At 36.3% G+C, this 27,961-nt stretch overlaps 1 protein-coding gene across 1 annotated transcript; it reads left to right on the forward strand.

Annotated features, from left to right (window-relative positions):
- The first annotated feature begins 177 nt into the window (after window positions 1-177).
- Window positions 178-27,911, forward strand: LOC135688896 (pleckstrin homology domain-containing family H member 1). The gene is made up of 33 exons (XM_065205956.2): window positions 178-440; window positions 1,407-1,537; window positions 2,124-2,186; window positions 3,569-3,643; window positions 5,614-5,697; window positions 5,818-5,878; window positions 6,269-6,822; window positions 7,833-7,887; window positions 9,153-9,208; window positions 9,819-9,857; window positions 10,569-10,886; window positions 11,422-11,532; window positions 11,999-12,085; window positions 12,979-13,048; window positions 13,343-13,431; window positions 13,981-14,061; window positions 14,885-15,049; window positions 15,688-15,793; window positions 16,313-16,425; window positions 17,194-17,376; window positions 17,795-17,985; window positions 18,355-18,448; window positions 19,334-19,417; window positions 20,168-20,224; window positions 20,660-20,755; window positions 21,091-21,188; window positions 21,650-21,713; window positions 22,251-22,328; window positions 23,109-23,224; window positions 23,575-23,704; window positions 24,087-24,179; window positions 24,590-24,730; window positions 26,378-27,911. Exons 1-33 carry the CDS (start codon window positions 416-418, stop codon window positions 26,534-26,536), a joined length of 3,867 nt encoding a protein of 1,288 aa, XP_065062028.1. The 5' UTR covers window positions 178-415; the 3' UTR covers window positions 26,537-27,911.
- The last annotated feature ends 50 nt before the right edge of the window (window positions 27,912-27,961 follow it).

Genomic DNA, 27,961 nt, shown 5'->3' on the forward strand with positions numbered 1-27,961 from the left:
CTGATTAAAGATTTGAAGTTTCAGGACACGTTCAAGTCATCTGACTTTAAGGATGAAGCAAGCGGGATTTTAAAACGATGTCTGAACTAATCCTTGAAAATCATTATGAGCAATAATTCTGTTGTTTTGTAGCCATAAAAGGAAACGCCGCTTGCTACCTTTGTTTATCTGGATGTTGGATGAAGTTGTTGCTGTTGACGTGTTTCCGAAACCAAAATGTTGTCACCCAACCGCCGGTATTTAGTATGAGGTGTCAACACGTTTAATGCAAGGGAGATTGTGACAAACTGGTAAAACTTTTAAACAGAAATTAAAGCATATATTTTGTCAGGGTTCCTTGTGTTCGGGGATGTATAAACGAATATTCAGGCCATAATAGGATATGGCGATATTCACAAAGCGGATATAGACTCATATGCGGAGAACTTTTGTATTTCCAGGTAGGCCTAATAAAACCACTTGAAATTTTAGATATTTTTTGTAAATTGTAAAGTCCATTGTGATATGTCACCCCTCAGTATTGACACACAATTCTATGAAGCAAACAAACAAACTCACAAGCAACAACAAATCATAACATATGTAAAATAGCCCTTGATACAAATTCTTGGGGAGCTTGCTAAAAGCCAGATTTATAAATTAACAGTTGAATAGCAATTACTCGACCATCCAGTTTCTGTTCCTTTTTGCTCACGAGTTTGAAGAAATTCTTTCAAGGGTTTAGTTTCTATTTGTGAGCAACAATGCTACTAAATTGTTCTTCAAGACTAAAATTTTTCACAGATTTCCAACCACAGTATGTTTACCGAAATCAAAAGAATTAAACATATGTAATATTTCCTTTTAATGATTTCATAGTTACTTGGTTGCAAAGCCATGTTCTTGAGAACAGTATTTTTTATGAGAAACTGTCTATGAATAAGAAGAATTTGAGAAATCACCCGAACTGCTTGATTCACATTCTTTTTAAGAATGCGCAGAAACTATTATTTTAGGTGGTTAGGTACCTGTACCTGTTTTAGGTGGTGTGACAGGGAGGTAAAAGTAATTGTACTTTTGCATCTTAAAATTGAAACTTAGCTGCAAATTCTAGGAAAACAATGTTTGCATTTAAATGCCAGACTTCATGGAGAAGTGACCAATTTCTCTACAAAATGCCCCTCAATAAACCTCAGTTACAAATATGAAAAAATGCTGCATGTGAATTTTTTAAATGCTATAGCAAGCAGTGTGAAGTGACACTAAAGATCTTCTCTAGCACAACAAGGAATACAGGCAAGAATTAGGATAGAAGAAGAATGGAGAGGGAAGATGGTTTTATTTTTTATATAATTGATAAACAAAGAGATTTAGTGTCTATTTTCATTTAACTGTATCAAGATTCTATGATTTTTCATTTTATTCAGTGCAAACACTGACAAATATGGAGGAAGATGCAGAAAACCTCTCTTGGGAAGAAAAGTACTACCAAGCAGAAGGCCAATTGCAGAAGTTTAGAACACAAGCTGGAAAAATCAGAGAGCTGCTCAATGAGAAGGTAACTTCAGTGTTTTGTTGCAAAGTTTTCTTTTGATATAGGCAATCAGACAGAGCAGATGTTTTCTTTCAATACAAACAATCAACAATAAAAATGTCCTTCAAATTAACAATATATTGATTGCTCATTTTTTAAAAGTTTTCATAGTTAAATAGCTAAATAGCTGATACGTATTTCCAAATATATTGTAACATTTTCCTAATTTTGCTTTCAAAACGTATGTTGAAACAGCACTTTTCATGAAGCACCAAATTTTATCCCGGCGGGTCAGTCCACCACGGGAATATTTATTAGAACAGAACGTTCAAGAGATACTGCTACCTGTAGTTCCAACTAAAAAGTTTAGCATAAGAATATTGGAAGGTATATTTCCCATTTGTTTGTGAGTAAATAGAAATAATTCTAAACCTTTTTCACATGTGTGCATTGTTTGCAAAAACAGAGAGGTAATGCTTTTTAAAGAATGTCAATATTCTTTACTTATTCTTGACAATGTATTAAAAGAGTATAAGTGTAACAATTGTTGCTCTAACTAGTATTTTTGTTTTGTATATCCACATAATAAATTATTTGTGTCATTCCAAAGCTTAAAGAGTTTGATGACAAACTTGCAATTTCCGAATCAAAAAGAGAGTTAGTCGAAGAGAAGGTTAGTACTGACTAAAGAAAAAATACTAGAAAGTGTTTAACTATATTTTTTAAAATTTAATCTAACTACCTCAAAATATTTTGCATATAATTTGGTGCTGGCATTTTCTTATACTCCCTCCATGATATAGAAGAATCCTATTTTGAAAATTTTGCCCTCTCTTGATTAATTTATATGCCTAAGAGGTCCTCCGCAGGCAGTAATTTCAAGATGCAATTTTGTAATTCTCTTTTTATTTCTTTATTGTAGTTTTTTGAATCTATTTCCATTTTGATGTATATTGGTATTTTTACTTGTAATGTAATGTAAAACCATGTTTTTGGAAATCTATTCAGGCCTTGCAAGAATAGGCCCTCAAGCTCTATCAAGCGCCTCTGCATGCCCCTAGAAAGTTAGGTGCTGGATTTATCTAGCACCTAGCCAGTTTATGCTGTTTAAAAACTAAATGTGAAAAACCAAGTTTTTTTATGATGATTTTTGATAATGCTCAGTCGAGTGCCTAGAAAGTTAAAGGTGCTAAGGTTTGTCAAACATCTGCTTTTTGCTCCTCACAAGGCCTGTAAATTATTGATGGTCTGTCTGGCAGAAATGACACTGTGAAAATCAAGATTAAACCTAAGAGGAGCATCTAGTTCTATTGTATAGGTACTTGCGAAACTTGTTTTATGGGGGCATGGTGTCCATTTGGCTTTTATTATTACACTAATGCTATTTTAATTGCTTTATTTCCTACGCCTCCTGAAATATTACCCAGCTTCACAGAAAAATACTTTTATTATTTCATTGTGAGGCAGGGAAACTTTTAAGTGATTTTCACTGGTGGGGAGCTGATACAAAAGGGCATTTTTTAACTTGACGCAACTGACTGCGAAAACAAAAGCAAAGGTCTACATAGTATTTAAGGTACGCATAGTATGTAAGGTTTCAAGGTCTTACAGATCAGTCCTTATTTCAATGCAGCAAAAAGCTACATATAACAACGAAAACAACATACAAAGCAGTTATTGGAGACGCGTCTAATTGGTTGTCAAAACAATTTTTAACAAAAGGGCACTTGCTAGTGGGAAATCATGGGCAAACTAGTGGGGAGATTTAAAGGCCTGGTGGGGAAATTCCCCTCTAGTTTGTATGTTAAAAGATCCCCTGTTGTGAGGTTTTACATTATAACCCACAAATTGATATCATCCTATTCATCCACTGGCAGTCTATTCCTAATTAATTCAATTTTAGAATAACAAATCAGTTTCTAAGAAGTTGCTAAGTGAATATATTTTGTTTAAATATTATTTTATGTTTTCTTTTTTATTCCTTTTGTCATAGATTGTTGAATGTTTGATGATTAAGACATATAAAGCTACTATAAAAGAATATTTCATCATTAGGCAAAAAAGCTGAAAGCTTCTGTTGCTGACAAAGATGAAGCAATCAGTGCTTTGCGTGAGAAAATAACTCTCTTGGTAAGTGTGTTTTGTAAATTACGAATTAGTTTCTTTCTTCCTTTGTTTATTTCCTAGTGAGCTCCTCTTTAGGCAAATATCTCTAAATATATATTTTGTATTTGAATGTTTTACTTTTTATATTATTCAATGTACATTGTAGTTTGTTTCATCTGTGTAGTTATTTGTTTTCTCTATTTTGGTAATGTTTCGTGTATTCTAAACTGTACTTAGATATATTTGTCAATGTCCTGGATTGCACCCTGCATATTTCAAATATATGTTGGATTCAGGCCTCTCCGGGAAAAAATACAACGTGGGCTATAAAAAGCTGTTGCCAGTTTGGCTGCGTGAGCTATTTAGCCCTTGCTGAACTGTTGTTAATTTTTTTATATTTGGGTACTTAAAAAGCCAAAGATACACTTCCTTGCTAATTCTCTAAGCACTATTCAGATGAAGAAGGCATTTTGTGTGTATTACTACCTTTAAATGTTGTATTACCACTCCTCAAAATGAGACAGAAGAGGAACATAACTTTTTTTGAATATAGACAAATTTTTTTAGGTTTTGCAGGTTAAATGTGGCGTTTTTGCGAATGCCTAGTTTATATGTTTTGACTTGAAAGGAGTTGTTTTGCATTTGACAGCATGGTGTAACATTTCTCACTTAAATTATTTGTAGTATTGATCACGCTTTATGTTGTTTCTTTCGTGCATACACATTTCCTATTCTATTGCAAGTTTTAGCAGCTAATACAATAGACATGTCCTATACAAGGGAACGGAAATCTCCTATATATAACGTCATTTGATAAACACATAGACATGTAAGACCTCTTTCTCTTTATTTCCTAACACCCTGATATTTAGCGGTAAGTAGTAAAAATATTGGGAAGCTAAACTGCGCGGATTATATGAGAACGTTGGTTTGAAAAACTACGCAGGCAGAAAAAACTCTCGCAAATTTATTTTGCGTGGGGTTTGCGCGGGCGCGGGCTATAGCCCTCGTCTACGGGAAAGGCCTGGTTGGATTGGCAATGTTTCCAGGCCTGCAGGTTATCATACTAAGGTAAAGCTCCAATCAAGTTTTAGACAATACATTTCTACCAATAAGTAATTTTTGAATCATCATGTGACCCAGTATGGTTACACCCAGTATGTAGAAATCACATCAAAGCTTTTTGTTTATAGAATTGAGCAGCATATTCAAAGAGCTTCTGCCATGTAGTTTTTTAATAAATGTAGATTAATTATAAGCAGCCTGTTGTCGACTGATCTGTGCAATCAACAGCTGCACACACTTTCATGTGTGGAACAGGAGAATTCTAAACTGCTTTACAATTTTTTATCAACTGAATGTTATTCTTGCCGATCATCTAAACTCTAAAAAATTTGGGATTCCGAGTATAGAATTATTCTTAAATACTTCCTTAGAAAAATTTTCAAATCTTCGCTACTGCTTTCTTCATCACAAAAACATTGTAGGAGATGAAACATACTAAAACACTTCAAGCTTGATGAGTGTTAGCAAACATTGTGCGCAGAAGTCACCCTTGTCTGTTTGCTCGAAAATTTCAGATCGATTTAGAGACAAAATACCAATGAAAATCCAGCTTAGCTATTATTCTTTATCAATTCTTAAACTTCGCCAATTTTGAGCCTCAATTTTCCTATACTATCTATTATTATGGAAATGTTGTGTACTCAGAGATTCAGGCTAATTGGTTGATACCTGATGATTGCATCAAGTGTGAAACCTATTTCGACACCTTAGAATCTTCATGTTTTATATATAAATAAAATCTTCTAAAAGTTTTATGGCAGTAACAATTGAAATTCTTGTTAACGAAGAGAGGGGTTTCCAAGTTCCCAATAACTCGATGAAGAACAAGTGCAAACACTGCTTATGATTTCCGTTATCCATCAAATGTGTACACATAGGTATACTTGTATCATATGTTTTGAAATTTTAATAAATAAATTATCTTTTAGCGTGATGAAAGAGCCAAGGAGAATGAAATCTGGGAAGAGAGAGAACAAGTTATGAAGAACTGGATAAAAGACAAAATGACTATGGTATATTATTTTATCAAAAATTAACTTAACTAGCAAGAGTATTAATTTCCTTTTAGCTTGCAAAACAAGATAGTTCACGGATATAATAGTTTAAACTAATTTTTTTTTCTTGTTTCGAAGCTGTTACAAGAACTTGAAGTTGCCAAAGAGGAAAAGAAATCAATTGAAAGAAAACTTCTAGGTAGACTTCTTCTCTTTTCCTTTTTTCTGCAAAGTTTTACAATAGGAAGGCAACATAATGTAACAGTACCTCCCGCTGCTCTCCTTAAAGGTTTCAAGCTTCCCAATCATTGCTTACAAATCCAGCCAGCACAAGTTTGCTTACCAATCATTAGCCCAAGTAACTCCAAAGCGATTTCCTTTTGAATTTTTGCGCTTTAGGTATTTTAGTCTCATTCTGCCAAAGATGTTTTTTCTGTTAACCGGATCAGTAAAGTTTCCCGCCAAATGCTAAAGTATCTCATGAAATCTAAAGAATCTTGGCCTAGCTACCTATGAATAAAAACATGATATTAAAGTAAATTATATTGTTTTAAAGTAGATAAATTGTTACGCTGTCGTTTCGTCCTAGAAAATGACAAGAAGAAGAGGGATACAGTAGACGAAAATTTTTACGAGGAAGTGTTCGATCAAATATTAGGAGACCTAAAGAGACCAAAGTTTGCTTCGCTATGGGATCATTCTGTACCCGGCTCTCCTGCTCCACTGTCACCTAGACGATCTCCAAACGATGAGACATCTTTGATCAGGCCTAAAGTTGCCACACCAGAACCTGTCATTCGTTCAAAGGCCATCCCAGTTATGAGGCGATGTGATTCAGACGACTATGGCCTAAGGAAGAGCCCGGCGTCTCCAAAGCCAGATTCGAGGCTAGCAGCTCGGTTTTCAGAACGACGCTTCTCTGACATTACCAATCCATTGTCGCCTGGTAGCGCGTCTCCTGTTCAAACAAGGAAGCGTTTCAATTTCACCCCAGGATCCCCATCTTCCATTTTAAGAAAGGGATCCTCTGCGGATGCAGTCGACATAAAATATAGCGCAAAACCATTCACTGTCGTCAAGGGCTATGAAAAGCGCATTTCCATAGGGAAAGAAGTCATAAATGATGGCCGAGAGACTTTGAAGGTAGTAGCAAATAGAATATTTTTTACCTTCTCAAAAAAGCAGAGTTATGTCACGTGATAAGCAAAGTAGCCTGCAACCAGGCTACCCAGAGCTACGATAACAAACGATTTAATAGTTGGCTAGGATAGCTTTTTTCAAGTCTTGGAAAGCTCCATTCCCCTTTTCATGGTCCCAAAACATTTTAAATAATCGTGCTTGTTGAGATTGGGTTGCTGTTTGAATATGTTTTCTTTCAATGATATGCTTTTCGTTAAGCGGTCGGTAGAACGCCATTTTGTCCGTCCAGACTTTTTGCAAGTCATCTCTATTGCTTTTTATAGAAATCCGCCATGCCCCTTTTTTGAAAAGTAGCTAATGCTTCTTGGTTGTCTGCTGCGAGGCAGGCTCACCGATATACGCGCCAACTATCCTGAACTTCAGCCCTACACTTGATCTCTCGATATTTTTCTGTCCTGACATTTTTTTTCTTACGTGTCATTCTTTTTCTTCCTCTGCCCCTTTTACCGTGTAACCTCCCCTCGACGACACCCCTTAGCAGTCCTCAATGGCTTATATTTTAACCAATCCACTTCTTAGGCCGGTTAAAGATAGTCGAGATCAATGTTTTTTCTTTCCAATCCTTTGCAATTCTGTCCAACTGATCTTCTCTTAAACTAGATATCTGCACTTTCCAAATTCCAGATATCCTCCTCTTTGAGTGCCCACCACTCTGACCAGTATAATGACACACTCCACTCCAAGTCCGTACTCTTATCTCTGTACTGCAATAGCCGTAAATTTGTATTACTGAGGACTATCTTAAAAATGTTATTCATCGTCACTTAACGTTATTTTACCCCCAGAGAGCTCAGTGTGAAGCTGAATTCGTCCTACCAACTTTCTCTTATTTATCGCCATCTCTGCACTTTCGATAAAGCTACATTTCATGAAAGTCATTTTTTACTTAAATGTTAATGTGAAGAATTCGTTTTTTATTCTTCATTTCATTGTATAAAGAGTTTGTTTTGCAGAATGGAGAGAAAGATGAAAACAACGAGGAGGAAACGTTGAAAAGAAACGAGTCAGGTAGGCCAATATTTTCCTTAGGAGCTCGTCGTCATGTGTGATTGAAGATAGAAATATCAAAGTTTTGGGGATGAATCTCCCAGAAACCCTCTTGACAGAAAGCATGGTTTTTTCTCTCACTACACAAAATAACTTTTGGGAATCGGGGTGAACATCTCTGAAGTCAGACCACGTATTTCGGACTCTCGCAAATCTCAGTAGCCAATGCTGAAATTTAACCACCTCAAGCAGTTATTTTGAACAGTATTATGATGTGGTCAGATGCTGCAAATTTCAGGTTTTTTTGTCAAAGTGGGCCCCTATGCCCCCTTTATTTATGATGCACGAAATTGTATTCGACTAAATGTTACATACAGACCTGTCATAAAGTTGTTTTGAAAGTTATCTATAGAAAATTTTCACTGCACAATTTTACACCATACACTACTACTTCGCCAATAAAAAACTCATTTTGTAAAAACAGCCTGCTTGGTTTCATATAGCCTAAATGGACAAAAAAATAGAACAGCTTTAATAATTTTTTATATGTAATAACTGCATTTGTGTTTGAATAGAAACCATGAAATCTGCTTTTATGTGGGTTATATTAAACCAAGTAATGGACAGATTGTTCAAATTAGGCTTTGACGTGATAATACTATGTAAAATAAAAAGCAGATAATATCAACTACCGTAGGTATAAGCCATGCGGACTAAATTCAAGGCTTATTAATTTTTTATATCAGAGTAGATATATTGCCATCTGACAGGCTGCAGTTCCATGCAAGTCAGTTTCGTATTGCCGGGGTAATACTGTATCACAAAAAGTTAAAAAGACAGCAGGATTTAATGTCCTTTAAATTTGTTAATTTTATTTGTCGGGGCAAATTTCTATGGGATTCCGACAAACATCTATGGGGTTTTGTTTTTTTGAGACTTGTTTCTCCATCGCCAGTTGGAATACAAGCCTCTGGCATTTTACCTTCACCGGCTAAATCAAAAGATTTTGTATTAGACTGTGTGCTGAAAATATTTTCTCATTTTTAAAGAGGGAAGTGATTTTGTCAGAACTCACTAGTTTCTTCTGTGTATGAAATATTGTTGGTGAGTCTTTTCATTTGTTCCATAGGATCGATAAATACACGCGGATATCGTTTATAACGAGCATTCGACAATTCTTGTTTCCTCTGTTTTTCTTGTCGGTAACGTAATTTTGTTGTTTGCAATTTCCCATTTGTGGTTTCCAATTATGACCTAGATATAATATGAAATTACATTTTCCGTAGATGCTGAGCCCTATTACTTTGTTCTGAAGGAAACTTACTGCGGGATCGAGTATGAGGTATGAGCAACAAATATCAGCATACCAAATTTTGACTAAACTTTAAATTTCTCAGTGAGTTATTTCAATACGCACGATTTATATGAAATAGTGAAACCGTTATTTTATGAGAGATTTCCGAGTCTTGCCTTAATGATCAGAGGGTTATGTTCATGCTTCTTCGAAAGTATACTTCAGGTAAGAAAATATCGCATTTTTAAATTGTCTTTTTTATTGCGAAATTCCTTTGCGCATCAGCGATCTCCGCATTTTTAAGCTCAAAAATATTCACTTTTTCCCTGGGAAGTCTGCACTCGAAGAGACTAACGGGGGCAAATGGCCAAGAAAAAGGGCAGACAATAGTAAAACAGAATAGTGCTCGATTTCATAAGGGCAAAGGGGAGTCACAGCCCCTCGCTGCCCCCAGGTGTTGGCGTCCTTGCTTATTGCCCCGATCATTCTTTGATGGAACTGATTTAGGGTCAAAACCTGTCAAAATGATAGCTCTATCTATGCCTCATACTATCTGTAATTCTGTTTTGCATTTCTTTGATAAATTGAATCACAAAATTAGTAAACATGAAATTTTTTAATCGAACTGAGCTCAAATCGATTACCTTTAAATCTTCAGGGCGAGAATCAGCCACCAGTTTATGCCACGCTGCGAGGGGTAAGTGAAGGCCTAGTTATTTCATCTAATTGCCAATTGAAGCGTTCCTGCTAGCAATCAGTTTTTCTATTTTTCATTATTGGCTACTATCATCATTATTACCTCTTTGCCACTTGTTTTAATCGTCTAACTGTGTTGCCACTAATGGAGGCTCCAGCTTATTTGGTTGGTCTTTTGAATTCATTTAGGTAAATAGCCCGTCTACACGGGTTCGACTTATTTTAGTAGATTCATATGGTATAGCATTTGACAATCACAATCGAAAGTGAACATACTGAACATACTATGTGTGAACACGTTTATATTTGGCCTCTGCATACTTTAAAAGAACCCTGTCTTACAAACGAACGGGTTTTTAAAAAGGCAACGAAAAAGGTGTTTTGTTATGAAATAATGAAAAAACCCGGAAAAATTGAGAAATTAAGGATTGTGGATGGAACCGTTTTGCCTCCATATTCTACCGTCGAAAACTCATCATTCAGGCTATTATGCGATTATCGTTATTAAGCCACCACTGTGTGTGAGCGAAGGTGCTGGAAGACACGGTTTATGTCAAGAAATTAGTGTGAATAGCTGAACTTGCATCGATATGTAGTGGGACTGCCTTATTTGCAGATATTTGCAGCTACTATATAGATTATTGCTTTTAGAGATCAGTTTTGTGGAGATTTTTGCCCGTTGATAGTTTTAAAAGTCGGTTTAACTTCACAGGTTGCTTCCCAAATTCGCATGACGCCATTCACCGGCGAATCAACTGATTCCGAGGCTGACCTCGCTGACGTCGAATCCCCGGCTGGCTCTCCGACGCAGTCGTCAACTTTCAAGAGCTACATTAGCGACACTAAGAGCAAGTCCAGCACTCTGTCGTCTGAAAGCATTTATGATTTGCCGTATGACAGTGTAACGAAAGCAAAGCACAGGGAGACATGGTTTATTACAAAGCAGAGCTCAGCAAAAAACAGTACAATGTCAAGGAGTCCGAAGATATTAAGGAAGTGTGCACCGTATACGGCTGAGAACATGCGGACCGTATGATCAGTTTCTTTCCTTTTGAAACAGTGACTCGTTCTTTTTGCCTTATAATCCCTTTCAAAAGTGATTGTAAGCTAGGTGAAGCACCCCTTATAGCCAATGCAGCGTTGGTTGTGCCGTTTTCTTTCCTGACGACCTTCTTGGTCAACAATGAAAATTACATGAAGAACCATTTTTGATAGGGAGACCTTTTGAAAATTTGCTAAAACTTCGTTTATGATATGAAGACTTGGCAGGCATTGTAATTATGGCTCAACCGTTAACAAAGGTTCACCATAAACAGCTTTCCTTTTAAAGGTCATTTTGATCAACCTTGAATGTGCCCAGTATATATCATATTTGTCTAAAGAAAGGCATCATAGAACAGTCGAACCCAAGCATGCAATTCAATGCCCCTAGCAATTTCTGGGAAATTATCTTCTTTATGCATAGAAAGAACCAACTTAACATTCATTTAAAGTTGGTAAAAATGTATTACATTGCTGTTCATTGTGTATATTGCCTGATTCTGAATTCTGGACTTTCTTTGCAGGAAGTTTTGGAAACGTCTGGGTACTTGATAAAACTCGGTGGTCGTGTGAAAAACTGGAAGAAGAGATGGTTTGTTTTGATGGATGGCAAGCTTAGCTACTTCAAAACGAAAGTATGTTTTTAATGTCTTGTATTCGATAACGTAGCAGAGGCAGTCTATATGCATGAATCTAAAAATTCATTTTTGTCAATGAACAAAATGAGTTTGATCAATGCCGAGGATTAATTGCCTTCCATTAAAAATTAATGTTTGAATTTTCAAAGCACGAAATAAGGTCATCTTAAAGGGGTGAATTAAGCATGTTTGGTCTTCTTTCTATATTGCAAAATCATTTGTTAGTACACAATCTTGACCTCTGTTTAAGTTGGTTTACTAGCCTAAACGCCTGTGAGCTGTTATAGCCAAAACTCTATCAATGATTAATAACTTAACTGTTATTTTATCGTTTTAACTACTCCGGAATGTGTCTGTAATGGCCTTGCTGTAAATTGATGCAGAAAAGCCATTCAACGCGTTATAAAATATATTAAGTTCAAATTCTTAACGTTGGATAAACAGTCTCTTTCTATTTTGGCAGGATGACATGATGCGAAAACCGCTTGGACAAATTTGCTTAGAGACTGTGTCTAGTGTTTCGCGCTCGGAAAGGCTCAATACTTTTGAGGTAATTAATCGATGAGCTAACCGCAATCAGCATTTTGACTATTAAAGTACGGATGATCTCAGTTTTATTCAGATGATATTTGCTTCATAAGCTTGAAAGCTATTAGGTCATGTATTCATTTTGTGCTAAATATACCGTTTATTTACAGTTGCAAAAGCGCCTTGTCTGCATTTGTCATTGTGAATTTAGAGGAACGTATAAAGAATTTATTCCTTTATGCAAAAAACTTGCATTTTGATTGAACTAGTAAGAAAATGATCGCCAGGGCAGGCTATTGTCGGATGGTTAAGATGAAGGCCAACTTTTTCTGTGAAAGTCTGTTACCAGAAGCCGTAAGAATTTATTTTGCCGACCTGTAGAACCGTTAGCATCGGCGTTGCCGATATATAAATGTTCTGACTTAACCGGAAGTAAGAAAAATTTTGTCGACAAACGACCGGCTTGGGTTCGCCACATGAAAACAATTTCTTCGTATAAAGCTCAACTCGAACTTGTAAGCATTTTTTGGTCTAGTGGTACCGTTCTTTCGTCGTGCGAGAATATTTATGGGTACTGTGATGCACGGAATTGTTCTTGCGTCGTATCATGACTCCTGGGTCGTATCACCATTCTCATATCGTATATAAATTCGTGATAGTCCAGCGATCATTCTTGCGACTGATCACAGGAAATTTCTGGTTACAGTTGCTTAAGCCTGGATTTTTAACTAATTAAGCACCGCTTACAATAGAACATGTAACAGAACAGGCACAACTTTCCGTCAACATTTGGTATGACTATAACCAGTTGTCGAGTTCCGTCGACGACTATTTTCCTTTTTCCAAGACAGCAAGTTGTAAACTACTTACTTTTGTATTCAGTGAAAGTAAACACCAATTTTTACTTTTAACCAGCTCAATACTCCAAAAAGAACTTACTACCTGACAGCTGATTCTCCCGAAATCGCCGAAGACTGGCTACGAGGTTTGTCCCATTTTAACTTCCATATTTTCATTTCATGTCTTGTGAAATCCTTTATTCGGTAAAAACCTGCTTATTTCTTAGTTATCCTCAAAAGGTATTGATGTTAGGAAGAAAATACTCAAGAATATAAAAACTTATTATAGTACTCTTTCCAAATTTATCCGTCTGTCTAAAAGAATATCTCCGTCTGTTTTTAAGTTGTCTGCCTTGTATCTAATCTGTTCTGCTATCGTTGTATCTAAAGCTCCAGGAGAAATCCGAAAACATAGATTAGCATTCATTATTTCATTTAAGCTTTGCGCAACAACCTAAAACGGTTTTCTGGTGCTCGTATACTTGCTCGAGCTGGTGAAAGAACTGTCCACGAAGGCTGGGTTACAAGGGTACGCTTTCTCTCCTTCAACTGATTATTTTCTTGTTAATTGAAACAAACTTCAAGATTATCCTAATATATATTCATAGTTGTTTCAGGAATAAACAGTCCTCAATGTTATATATTTACTTGAAATATCAATAATTTTATTTTTCATAAGTTTGATTTGAGAGAATTGATTATCGAAGTCATTTGATGAAGCTTCGCGTTTGTCAGCTGGATAAAAGCGTTATTCATCCAGAGCAGTAATTTTTTATTGCTATTCGGTGGAGGATTGCAACCAAAGCTGTCAAGGCGAAGCTTTGTATGCTAAGCATTGCTAGAAATTTCATTTTAGTTTTATATTTTAATTAATAGTGCGTTATACATCAGTGCTCTATTTAAGAACGATGCAATGGAAATAATTAATAGGATCCATCTTGGTGTATTTATTCTTTAAAAAAACGTCTTTTAAGAAGTCTTTCACAGTGTTTATGTTAGAGAATTACAGCGTTGAGTCTTTTTTTTATTAACACATGAATATGAGCAAAACTCGTGTTAACATTTATGTTATCTGTAGGTGAAAGGAGGTATTTCGAAACATTGCTGGTGTGTCTTGAAAGAGAAGACATTGTTATTCTACAAAAATGAAAACGAACATGTGAGTGGAAACACATCAGTGAAGCATATCTTGTAACAAGATTTTGATTCGTAGATTATCACTTAGAAACTTAAGTTCGGTATATAATAGAATTTTTACACATTTTGTATACTCTAATACGCTTTAAGACGTCGAAAAATCATCTTAAGTCTATTGGTGATGAAAATATTCTTTTAGATGACTATGACAGAAAAAACGAGCACAGAGATTCAACGTAAATTTGCTTTATTTCGTAGTAGCAATTTTCAAAGTGGTTTTCGTAGGAATATCCTTCGCTCGTTCATTAATTTGAAGTAGACAATTATTGGCCCAGTGACACAATGTGTTTTTTGAATGATCAAAATCGTATTAAAGAGTATTTGTCAAACTGCCCCTCGAATCCTGACCTAGACTTCCTCCACGAGCCTCCCTTGCGCTCTTACCTCACTTCACGGACCCTACGCCTCTGTTGTAGTATCCGTAAAGTTAGGCAATAGCGAAACAGAGACTCGTGAAGTACGTCTAGTCCCGCCCCTGTTATTGATACTGAAAAGCTCTGTATTTGTTATGGAGACATAAACCCAAAGTCTTCAAAGCAAAGGTCTTAAAAGCAAAAGTCTTTAAAGCAAAAATCTTTCGTTCGACACGTTCATCAAACTTAATCGTTATCGTACATTTTCTTTTGACTGTGAGAGGGAGGGCTAGGGCCTTTTATTAGAACACCTGTTTTTCTTCCTTGCATATATGCGATATATCAGAAAGAAAGAGGGCAATTTTTCAATTGTCTACTACCAACCAAGCTATTTCCCCTCTTAGTCTGTAATTTTCTTTTTTTTAATACCAGAGCCCCTGGGATGCTGTGAATTTACGCGAGGTTGTAAGCGTCCAACCAGTTCAACAAGGAACAAGCAGTTTTATTGCTGAAGAAGATGGCAGATGCACTCTCATGCTGCAAACATTACGCGATGATCATCCAGTTTATCTCGTTATTCCATCTGCTAGAGAAATGGTAATCAAAAGCTTCATTCTTTCGCACGATGCCTCGGTTCGCAGTCTTTGTAGCCATATCCAACTAAATATTTTGATAAAATTCGTGTTCACCATTTGTTGCTATTTTTATTCATTATAGAACTGTTAACAGTAGTTATACATTTTCTAATGCCTTGAAAAATAATTGCACCCAACGATTCACATAAATACTTTGTTAATACCAGGATAGACAGGTTATAAAAGACAGGTTATTTATACTCGGCGTTTATATCTAATTAGGAGTGAAATTTCCCTATGCATCGAAATTACATGGTGTAAATATTATTGTTTTGTGAAATTTCCATACTATTTCCAGGTTGAAGACAATAGGCTTAAGGTTTGCTTTAAGAATCTTATTCATTGTTTCAGAACTACCAATGTATTTCCAAACTACAGGGCACTTCAGATTCAGCCATGTTTTGCATTGAAACCCAGGCTTAGCTAATTTGGAATTTGATCAGTTTTAATTCCATGCTGCCTTTTCAAACCCGGAAAAATTTTGTCAAACATCACAAAACATGTACCAGTGCATAGATTGTAAATCTGTCAAGCAAATTGAGTGTGTTTTTATACATTCAATCATTGCAGTTATTGCATTATATCAATTTTGTCTTGCAGGAAGAATGGCGTTCCCAAATCATCAATCTTAATATTTGTGATCGTGAACTAGAAACAGATTTCGAAAACGTTGTCTCCAATTTGATGAGCGTTGATGGAGATTTAGGTACTCGTTTTAAGCAATTGTTCTATGACATTTTATCGTTCTAGTAGTATAGCTGCTACACTAATTTCATTATGTTGTATTAATTGAAGGTGTAAACAATCTGATTTTGCCATCTTTCTTAAAGCTGCACTTGCATCGACGACCTCCCTGCCGCATAAGCATTTCAACAGGTTGGACTGAACGCATTAATGTTCAGTCCAACCTGCAGAATTATCAATCATACTTTTGTCGTAGTTTCAAGAAAGTGTACAATCTTATGATAATCAGCCTCTTCCTTGTTACCCTGAAACTATTTCAATAATCCTTTCTGCTCAAAATTGCATCCGTTTGGCTAGCCTGCATGCAAACTCTAGGATTCACCTCCCAAGATTGACTGGATAGAACATAGGTGTTGCAGTGATTTATCACATTTTTCACAAGGCACATTTTTCATTGTGTGTAGTATCAAATTTTGGTGTTGGCTTTAAGATATTTACCGAAGAGGTTTTTGGACCTAAGATTTTTTTTTATTTCCTTTAGGTAGCAGATTCTGGCAAAATCCCTCGCTGATTCATTCCAAAGTCCTAATAAGGTGTCCATTGTCAACATTGCCATCACCTGAATTAAACAACGAAGCAATACGGCTATTCAAGGTATCTTATCATTACCGCATGCTTTATCCTGCCTATTTATGCATCATCCTGCCTATGCGTTATCCTGCATATGTATGGATTATCCTGCATATGTATGGATTATCCTGCCTATTTATGCATTATCCTGCCTATTTATGCGTTATCCTACCTATGTATACATTTTCCTGCCTCTATGTCTTTTACATCCTAATAAAGGAAGACGTGACAAGCATAAGAATAAGGGAAGTTCCCCTCATTTAAAGAATCTTTTAAAATCTTCTCAACTGCAGCTTCTATAACTCAAGCTCCCTATAGTGAAAGAGAAAATTTTTTACTATTTTGCTATTGTGTTTGTCATGCTCTATAGCTTTGGATGCGACTTTTTTGCTATCCGTGAAATAGGGGCCCCGTTTCAATGTTTTTCCTTTGGGCCCCAGATGCTTCCGTTACGCCACTGAATTTGGCGCTTAAAAGAAGACGGATCCACTCCAGCAACGCCACATAGTTTTAGAGTTGGTAGAGGTTGAAGTAGAATCATGCAGGTTTCTCTTACCGCCGGACGAGATAAGTTGTTGTATAGCTGTAGCCGGATAATGTTTGTGACTCTAGCGTGCATTCAACCGGCATTCTGTGTATAGATGAAGTGTCGCATCCTAGTGGTTTAAGTATAAGGAGAATATCTGTTAACAGGGGTGTTTGTAGATAATCAATGGCTCCAGTTTTATGTCTAGTGTTCAAGGTTTTTACATTTATGGCAGTGCTTTTTTATTTTAATGTGATCTCTTGTAGAGCCTTACATTATACTCAACTACACCGCTGAACGAAAAGGCCATTGATTATCACATATCGCTGGCGCAAGATACAATCCAGTCTTGCTTCAACCACCCAGAGCTGCAAACAGAAATTTATTGCCAGTTGATAAAGCAAACCACAAAACTTAAAGTCAAGAATGACAGCCGACAACTTATACAGGTAATTCCCCCAGAATCAAACATGAAATTTTTTTTATCGCAACCTCTGAAAGTAAACTTCTTGGTCAGGTATCATTGCTTCTTCCATTGAGTGTCTGTGTCAGCTTCTTACTTCAGTTATTTGTAGCAATCGAGATCTAAAAACACTCAGACGCACATGTTTAAGTACAGGATGTGTTGATGCTTCCAGAAGAAGCATGTGTAGCAAGAAGCTAGCATTCCTGCAACATTCACGGGCAAGAAAAGCATATTGTACACAGTCCCAAGATATGACTTGAGGGTTCTACTTTGGAACAAGAATATGTAGTTAATAATTACTTAGAGCCTTGTATTTCACTTTTTTGCGATTGGGCTTTGACATGCTGAGAATTAAATTCTCTTTGCATTTTAAGTTTTAACGGAACGGATTTTCTTTTTAGAGCTTTCTTTCTGGTCAGTCAGACTGGCTTTCTGATACTAGAGAGGATCAGACGATCGACTTGGGTCCTGTCCCCGAATTCACTTACGTGCAATGCTGGCATATAATGGCTTTATGCAGCAGCTTGTTTTTACCGAAGCTGAAGATCCTTTGGATGCTCAAAGCGCATTTGCAAAAATGTGCGAATCCAAGGTGCCCATTCCTTCATCTAGCATTTCCAAAAGACATGTCTTTCCATATGGATATCTGAATACTTCATTGGGTTATCCTACGCTTTTTAGAGGGCCTAAAGTAGAATCGGGATTTCGAACACGTGTTGCTTGATATCATATTTGCACTAGAGCGTACCCTCACTCTGTCACTTGCTAATTTTAAATAACCAATGGGATTATCATATCATGATTTGCTATGTCTTCAGGGTTCAATGCTGAGATAAAAGTCTTAAATTGAACATAAAATGTAGCCTTAAGAACAGAGTTGTAGTCTGGGAATCAGATTTTGTCATATGAGATATACCTACATAAAGGTGGCTGAACTAATCATGTATCTTATTTGTTTCAGCTCTGAAACGGGGCGTTATGCTTTGTACTGTATGAGGAGCCTCGAAAGAACCGTTGCTGAAGGTGAAAGAGAAGCTAGACCCTCAAGGCCTGAGGTACGTTCTTACGGCATGCCAAAGTTATCGTCTCTACAGTCCCGTGCTGACTTTCCATGTGGTAATTTGCTAAGCATGTGACTTTCGTTTCCACTGCAAACAATTCAATTGAAGATTCACATTATTAAGTTGGAGAACCTTATCATTGAGACCTGTTATGATCAAGATTCATTCTGGATCATGTGTGCATAATTCAGGCATTTGATAGCTAACCCTTTAGCTTCACTTGTAGTCAGACTCTCCTGGGAAACTATCAAACTTTTGAAGGATGAATTTTTATTTTAATTCACCATCATTAAGAAGTACTGAGAACCCTTGAAGCCAAGTTTTTATTTTGAGTAACCTAGCTGTTTAACCGGATTATCTTAATCGAAATTCTTGAAGATTGACAGATCAATCAACATCTATTGCTGTACCTATATCTGCTGCTTACATTTTGTTTGAACAAAGAAACATCCTGTTATAACCCATCCTATTTTAATTTCTTAGTGTGCTATCTTAAAAGGCTCTTGTGCAACCGGCATGCTTAGCGATAGCTGTCTTTTTACGCGAGTAGAAGTTGACTGTGTTTTGTATTTTCATGCTGTATGATATTAGGCCGGTTTTGAAAATATATTCGCAAGGCATGCCGGTTACCCAAGAGCCTTTAAGTGTGCTACTTCATATAATGTGAACGGAGAATAAAACTGATGATCAATGATTCGCTCATAGGAAAGCCCCTTCCAAGTCACACTGTAATTTGCAGAATCTACAAAAAGTTCTTCTTTATTTGTCTTTTACCAGCCATCTATAACTTTGTTTCTGTCTTTACTTATATCAATACCAGTCGCTGATCGTATCCTGCTCAATAAAGTGAATACTAATTTTAATTTTTCACCACCTTAGGTCCTGTCAATCATTCTCCGCAACCCATATTACCTTCCTTACCCCATGAGCATTCCAGTTTACTTCGTGAACCACGCCTACCAGGTAAGGAAACCTTTTTTTCATATTTGCATTGATTTCTCTGCATTTAAAAGCCATCTTAGTGCTTAGGCTTAAAAGATTGTATTGTCGTTGTAATCTGAGTAGGCAGCTTACATTCCTTGACATTCGCTTGTGTATTCTCACTAGCAGGGGCGTAGTTAGCGAGGGTTGTAGAGGTGTGACGACCCCTATTTCTTCAAGAATTTGTCGGTTAATCTTAAGGTTGGCCAAAATCCTTAGTTTGTTGGTAAAATTGCCTAACGGTAGACCATTGAAGAAACATTTTATCCTTCCATTTCTAAGAAAGCGATATTACATTTTACCGAATCTAGCAGTGACCCTCAGCCTGATTTCACCTTGGTAAGCTAAGCTATTAACTCTTATAGTCCCAGGCCTCTAAAAACACGTGTGAACCTGCGTATGATGCGAAAACTACTATTGGCCGGTACGTTACATAATACTCGATCCTGCATGGGTAGAGCTATACATTCGTTGGCTTGATGAATTAGGCAGTTCTAAGTTTCTTGTTGACTGCGTGTCAGTTACATGTTAGTTGCAATTAAAATAAAACTCAGGAAAATAGCCGATAATAATCCTGTTCTTTTTAGCTACTACGCAGTTAATCTGAATTTAATTTCTATTAACTGTCCCTCTCGTGATAGCTCCCTGTTTGGTTGACTCTTTGGCGTTTTTTCGGCATGACTCCGTTGATTTCAGCCCATGTTATCACTGCTTACTGCCTCTGATTCACAGGTGTTTACTTTCGATGGGTCAACGACTGTGGCCGAGTTTTGCGAGAAGATCAATATGGTATGTTTTGCACCTTTATCTCTATTCCCACCTTGATATCTTTTTATTTTGTATGCAAAAGACTGCGCATAAATCTTTCAAGTTGTATTTGACATGTTCACAAAGTGGCATTTGCCTTAAATCTCAGTGGCTTCTGATATAAGAGACATCTTATATAGTAACATTTTGTGAATTCAGTAACGTTGATTTGAAGTTCTGTAGGGCACTGATGTTTTCTATAATATGTTAACCTCCACTGCACGTTAAAAAGCTGTAAATCTAAAGGCAAGATACCATAGATTGCAAGAGTAGTCTTGTGTGTTTATTTTATAGGCCGTGCCAGTAAGTTACAGATAAATAAAGACAAAAGCTAATGATAATATCTTCCTTTCTTCTTGGCTTCCGGTTCTAGTAGCATTGCTTACTGCAGACATCATTTGTTTATATCTTTTCAAGGAAATCGGTATCCGTGAGTGCTCTGAAAGCGGCTATGCTCTCTTCAGCGATAATCCAATTGCTTCGGTAGAGCACTGCCTTCAATCGGAACTCAAGGTAAAATTATCGGAAATTTTCTCTTGTTGACAAACCTGACTTGATTGTATAAGTACTTGCCAAACTAGAAAAAACACAGTGCTACAAGTACTTGAATTAAGTACTTGAAAAGTTTATTCAATTGCAATAAATATCTGTTGATGTTTGTTGATGTTTGAAACCCAATTTATATCTGTAAATACCTTTGATTTAGTATCTTTGATTTTCATCAATTATCTTAATACTGTCCTGCTTGGGCTCAACTACCCACATTTGCCTCATGCGACTGTAACTTAATCAATTTTACAATTGAAGATTCATATATATTGTAATACGTTCTTTTGAATTTCCAATAGCTTTGTGACGTCATTTCGAAATGGGAGCAGGCACTGAAATGTCTGGGACAAGGCAAGGTTGAGCGGCAACGTGTTATAAAATTGACGTACAAAAATAGGTAATTCCTTGCTAAGAGACCCATTGGTAGAATTTTATTAAGCGATTCTATCATGACTCATGAAATTTTGAAATTAAAAATATTTATACATGCACACAAGTTTGTTTGCTTTTAATCAATTTTGTTACTTTCTTGATAATAAAGTGCACCGCACTGCAATCCACTGCGGCTCTTCTAAGCTTGTTGTGCTAATAAGTTTTAAAGATGGTGATGGTTGGTTCAACACCACAAATTGGTATTTTATCAAATCTAATTGCATTCTATCTGTTAATCCTACTTAGTTCGTTACGCACCTTTAAGAGTTGAACTTTGTACCTTTCGGTAAGATATGACATTCCCCATTTTAATTTCTAATAACTTCCCTAATTTGATATTGTGCAACGAAATATATATGTGATCTCATTTTTTATTAGCCAGTGTGATAGTTCTTTATCGCTCAGTTAGTGTTACTTGCTTTACAGGCTGTATTGCAAAAGCACGGCGAGACTGGAGACAACGAAAGAACGCTTTTTGCTTGCATATCAGGTAAACAATATTGCTATATTATTAAGAATGCGCGAAAAATATTTTTTATATCGATTAGTATTTTTTACTGCAAACCAAAGAAATATTTGGATATTATTTACATGATATTTATATTATTAAAGACTTGTGAGTGGTTTAATAATAATTATTGTGCTGATATCTTCTGTTGTAAAATCCCTGGAGACAGACTGGCGTAGCAGGAGGGGAGATTGGGAGAAGTGATCGAGCATTTCAAATTTAGGCCATAGTAACTTTGACGAGCAAACCCGGATATGCTGTTCCAAAGGAAAGGAATTCTAGGAGAAAAGGAAGGGGAGGTCAACCAATGAAGCTGTAGAAAGCAGAACAGAAAATTTGTTGATTGGACCTAGATATCATAATTATTTGATTTACTACCAACGGCTCATCTGCAATTTGAGGATTATTTTGAAATTATTGTAAGGCACACATTTTATTTTTCGGTAATGTGGAGGCTCCACAAGGCTCGGCCATAATAAGTCTTGTTTTCTCTGAATTTGTTTATATCCTTTTCCGTAGGCCAATGAAAGCATCTTAGCTGGGCATCTACAGCCAGCTCCAGAAACTGCATATCAGTTAGCTGCTCTTCTTGCTCAGGTAATAAGAACATTTATTCGATTCCAACAATCAATTTACAGCTTAGACTTAACAAAGTTACCTGTACTGGATCAGATAGATAGAAACATCAGAAGGCCATTACCATGTATGAAGGCTATATCAACTTAAATCGTCTATGGCAAGCACTCTTTAATAAAGGACTTTCTTCGTGGATGTCTAGAATCAGAATTTCGCATGTTGTTTTAGGCAAATTATTCACAGTGATCTTTCTATTGGCCTGATTCATACGGGAAAACTGTCGTAGATGAAATATTTATAATCAACAAGCAGAATGATGACTTCAAGATAGACATTCATAATGGCATCTTTCGCATGCAAATTTTGACTAATTGTTGTCTCTTTCGCATGCAAATTTTGACTAATTGTTGTCTCTTTCGCATGCAAATTTTGACTAATTGTTGTCTCTTTCGCATGCAAATTTTGACTAATTGTTGTCTCTTTCGCATGCAAATTTTGACTAATTGCTGTCTCTTTCGCATGCAAATTTTGACTAATTGCTGTCTCTTTCGCATGCAAATTTTGACTAATTGCTGTCTCTTTCGCATGCAAATTTTGACTAATTGCTGTCTCTTTCGCATACAAATTTTGACCAATGAAAATCTCTTTCTCAAGACCTTCACTTCACGACTATCCAACCCTGTCACAAAATGTAATGTACGCAGCTGTGATTTCCAGACGATTTCTGCTAGTTTCAACTTCAAATCTCCGTTGATTTTACTCTATACGTATTATAATTTTTAATTGTTTGCCCATGGATAGATTGAGTTTGGTGGTTACAGAGATAATTTCAAGAAACTAAATGAAGTCATCAGCAGATTTGTCCCCGATTATCATCGTGGCTGGACAAAGCTCGGCGATGCTGGAGGCTCCAAGAGGTTAGAACAACTTTGTCTATGCTACGTTGGTTTTTGTATGAACTTTCTTTAGAGCCTGCAGTTTGCGTGTTTAGATGCTAGAATGTGTAAGAGCGTAACTTGGTATGGTAACGATAGCTATTAGACACCGCTGCTATTTCACTTATCAATACGAGAAGCTGCAAAAATTTCTTTATTACTCGTAGAAATGCAATGCCCCATAGATCTCTGGCATGAGTGCACGTCTGTCCTTCCTTAGGAGTGCACACACTTTTACTTTGCTCAAAATGGCTCTGCGATTCGATTAGGTATTCTGTTTATGGTGAAACCTGGCACAACATCTATGAATGAATTGTTTTATTGTTCATTAGAAAGATGTACAAGAGCATTTCAGACTCATGGTCAGACCTCCGTGGAAAGAGTATCGATGATTGTGTTAATAGCTACCTAGGAATTGTTCGCAGTTTCCACCTGTTCGGTTCCAAGCTCTTTGAAGCTAAGGTAACTACCAGAATTCCCCTTAATGATGCTTTATAAACCTTTTTCTGTCAATTTAAGCATTACTCTTTACCGTTTAGTTCTAGTTTTTGTTTAAGTAGTTCCTAAGACTTTGAACTATAGACGTAGGTAAAATGACACCTCTGTCCACAAATTAATTACTTTTTGTAGGTACGTTATTTTCAAATCGTTTGTAAAAAGTTTGCATCTACAAAAATGTTAATGCAGTTGCTACTGTGTTGGCTAAATCTTTGACTTTTATCTAGTTTTTACACTCTTTAATCAAAATGAGACAGGCACCATTGGAGCTGTTTTGATCTTGTTTTATGTAGTATCTTATTTCTTTTGACTCTGTAAATAATTTCATCGTTTTTATTTCTTCAAGGAACGACTTTTTTCTGTCAAACGCGAAGAGCAGCGCCCTGTGATAATTGCAGTCGAAGAAGAGAAAATTGCCATACTTGACTCCTCCACACGGGTATGTTTCCACGGCGTTAAAACTAAAAAATTATTTTTCTTTTAAAATCAAAAACTAATTGAGCCAGCAGATATTTGCGTAATTGGACACGGTATACTCGAGAACTTGATCGGATCCAATAGTTTCTGGATTGTTTTGGATCAGACCCCATCTTTGGATCAGATCAGACCTGTTTGCGTTTACACAAGATCATACCCAGTTAAAAATCCCCAAAACTGTGCGCATTGGTCGGCAAAGATGACAATCAATGTTAAAAGATCTGATGTAAGCCAAACCCAACCTTTAACACTGGAAGTATTGGCTCTTTACTTTTTCTTTTGCTACACACTGATAGTAGTCCATTTTTGTGTTTTTACTTCTTGGCCATTAGACTAAATTTTAATCTCCGCCATATTGTTGATCGTTTCCAGATGGTTATAAGGGCATACAATTACACTTCGGTTATCACATTCGGTGGCTACAAAGACGATTTCATGCTTGTCATTCAAGATGACGTCATCAGCTGTAGCGGAAAAACTGATCGGCATCTTTTTGCAATGTCAAAGGGAAAGGTACCATACTTTATAAAGCCTCCATTTTATGTTGTCGTTGTGAAAGTTATTTTCTTGTTATGTTGGGCTACATGAAACAATAATATATGAAACAGAAATATGAAGATGAATTTTATTTACAAAATGAGTCGAGGGCTTATTAATTTTATAATGAGCTCATTGTTCTAACATTTTTCAGTGCTACTGTTTTGGCCCCGTTGCGTTACATTTAATCACAAAACGCTACAGCCTCAAAAAACGTTACAGATTGACACTTTCTTGCATTTTGCTATGTAAACTTTCCATTTTGGTTTTTAATTTTAACTCTAGGGCTTATGTCAAAAAATTTTAACATAAACATGTGTACTGTGATTTTAGGCCATAAAAATATTTCTGATTGAACGTAATTTGATCGTTTACATTTCGAAATTTTGGATGTTTATCACAATTGGTATGAGGAACGGGCCCGTTCGCACTATGCTCTGACATAAGTTCGTCAAAGTTGATAATCTCACAGTAATTAAAGGAGCATTTTCAAATCTAAAAAACTTTGTAAGATTTTCGTTCGCACTGACAACTACAGTGTTATGAATTATATAACATCACGCTGTCATTCGCGACATTTGATGGAAGGCAGTCTACAAGCTTTTACATTTCTATTCTGTTGTGACTCTGATTGCTCATTAATGTTAGAATGGATGAGGAAAACTTTTTACATTTAGGCTGACACTTGTTCCACTTGCTTCTATCCCAAATGTAGTTTCAGTTATTTATCAGCAACAAAGTAATCTTATTTTGGCTTTAACATCGTACAAGCAGTAACAAAACACACTAGTTTATCGAAGACACACAACTACAAAATCAAGCAGACCCGAAGTCTTTTGGAGCTTCCCTCAGCCTGAAGCATCCTTCTTTTAGAGCACACTTTATACGATGAGCGAATATCTGATTTGGAGTTCAAGAAAGCTTGAGGATTGAACGGAACACATTTTGGATCATTCCAAACATTGTGCCAAAATTATTAGTTTTTTTTCCAGAAAAACAGGCGATTGTTTTGTTTCATCTTTTCTTGAATATTGAGTACACAAGCACAGAATTGCAAGTCCGACAGAAATGATGGCGTTTATTTCCCGTTTCATGCTGGTTAATCCTTGATTTTCATAAAAAAGTGCTGCTTCGGGGCTCTACGACGGAACCTTTGAGGGATAAGTGAAAATCGGGTTTTCTGGTGAAAAACATATTTTACCGTTCGCACTGTACCAATTATACAGTTTCCTAAAAATCAAATGCCGCCTTTGAAGATAAAACAATAGGGATTAACTTTGAAAGGTTTTGACTCTGTAGTGCGAACGGGCCCGTAGATTTTTCGGTAATATGGTTCACACAAGCGAATTTCCAAGGTGTTATTTCAATACAATGATCGCTTGTCCAATAACGGCTATAATTTTGTCAAATGCATGTCAATGTGTCTTTTAGGGACATGCGACTTCTGATAAGTTAAATATACGCATAGGAAAAAATGGATACCTACCTTTCATTTTACGTGACTTCGACATAGCCGAGGTATCTGTAGTTAGGGACACCCTTTGTAATAGCAATAAATGATGTTAATTATATTGTATGATTACGCATTTTCCAATTTTTTTATCGGTAATTTGACTTTTGCAGGTTCTTGAAGTAACTTTTCTTATCGCAAGTTACATAAATTCTGTGGTGACGAAAAAAGGACTAAACCTTGAACTACGAAAAGACAAACCTCGTTCTGAGAGCAACCTGTTAGGAAAAAGAGGCTCTGTACAACTTTGGGACATGGAGAGTTTCGGATGAAGCTAATAGCTTTGTAAATAAGTTAAAGATTAAACTTCGAATATATGATTAATTTGTAGAGTTTGTTCATAGGAGAATAATGCTGTTCTTATGATCCCGATTTTCAATGACGACTTATGTTGAAATACGGCGACTTATGTTGAAATAAGGGGAATAACAATATGGTAATCTATATCTTTATTGTGGATATCTCAGGAAGAAGCCTAGTTATGTCAAAATTTTCATGGTTATGCAAATAGAGTATATAGTTGAGGGGACATATTGCCCTCCAGCTGACTAACATTCCGTTGATACCATACTTGTTCACAAACTTGAGAAGAAGCGAGATATCATATTGTAAATAGATAGTAGATTCCAATGCTTGCCTGAGTATGGCGCTGGTATGGTAGTTGCTTAGCTAACTACGAATACCTAGATATCTCAAAGTACGCAAGGGCCGGAGTGCTTTGCAAGATACAAGTGATAGGGCTTTTTGATGTATAGGCTAAATGCTTCAAATTCAAAGAAGAACATTTTTGTATTTATTATTTGGAAGCACGTATTTTGCCTGCATGACTGCCCCCAACTCTTCCCTGCCCCCACATCACTTTACACGCAAAGGAATGCTTTAAATCACAGTACAGTAGATCATTCCTTGTAATATTGATCAAATTACACAGCTGTAGTGAAAAAGGTCTTTCTTTTTAATTTTCATTTAAAAAAACTTGACAGTTGAAACCTCCTTGGTAGATATTCGCCCACTTTGAGACACGCCATCGTCGTTTTGTGACGATTTCAGGTTGATTATTTAAATCCCAGTCGACATGTTATATGATTTTTGCCACTTTGTCAAAGTGAGGCGGAATATTGCTGTGAGTTTTATAAGTAGTTGCTTGCAACAACATCCGTTTTTTAAAGGCTTATGTCCAGAGAACTTTTTGTAGCAGCAAAGTGAATAGTTTATTGCCTTGATTCGTTTCAATTGCTGTATCGTCTAGTGTAAAAGGTTTTTACGCATAGTTAACGGTATTCTTGTATGTAAGTTAGAAGCATTCTTAGATCTTTTGTGAAATTATTTTTGTAAAGTATGACCAGGTGAACAAATAATTTGTTTCTTAAAGATTAATTGAAAATCACTAGAAAGGTTCTAGAAAGAATTTGAGTGTTTTTATTGTTTATCTTCTACTTTAAGATATTGTGTTTATTGTCTTTTTGATTAAAAGACTTGCTAATATTTTAGAGCAATGAATAACTGTTTCAATCTGTGCTTCATGTAATTATGGTGCTGTTCAAGGACTCCGTCTCATTTCCAATTAAAGGGATTAGGCCTTACATATGCAATAGCCTTCCACTAGGGAACAGGATTGAAAAGAAACGGATCTCTCTCTTTCTCTTACTTAATTAGGATGCTGTTGAAGACAGTCATGAATTCGTCGAAGTAAGTAA

This window comes from Rhopilema esculentum, chromosome 10 (assembly GCF_057945365.1).
Source record: "Rhopilema esculentum isolate cy_ngs chromosome 10, ASM5794536v1, whole genome shotgun sequence".
NCBI lineage: Eukaryota > Metazoa > Cnidaria > Scyphozoa > Rhizostomeae > Rhizostomatidae > Rhopilema > Rhopilema esculentum.

What these genes read in the sequence shown, in the direction of transcription:
- LOC135688896 (XM_065205956.2), top strand. Translation starts at nt 416, where the DNA reads ATGCGGAGAACTTTTGTATTTCCAG. An exon ending in GTTGAAAAGAAACGAGTCAG is followed by an intron (nt 7,888 to 9,152) that starts GTAGGCCAATAT and finishes CATTTTCCGTAG; the next exon opens with ATGCTGAGCCCTATTACTTT. An exon ending in CGGCTGAGAACATGCGGACC is followed by an intron (nt 10,887 to 11,421) that starts GTATGATCAGTT and finishes CTTTCTTTGCAG; the next exon opens with GAAGTTTTGGAAACGTCTGG.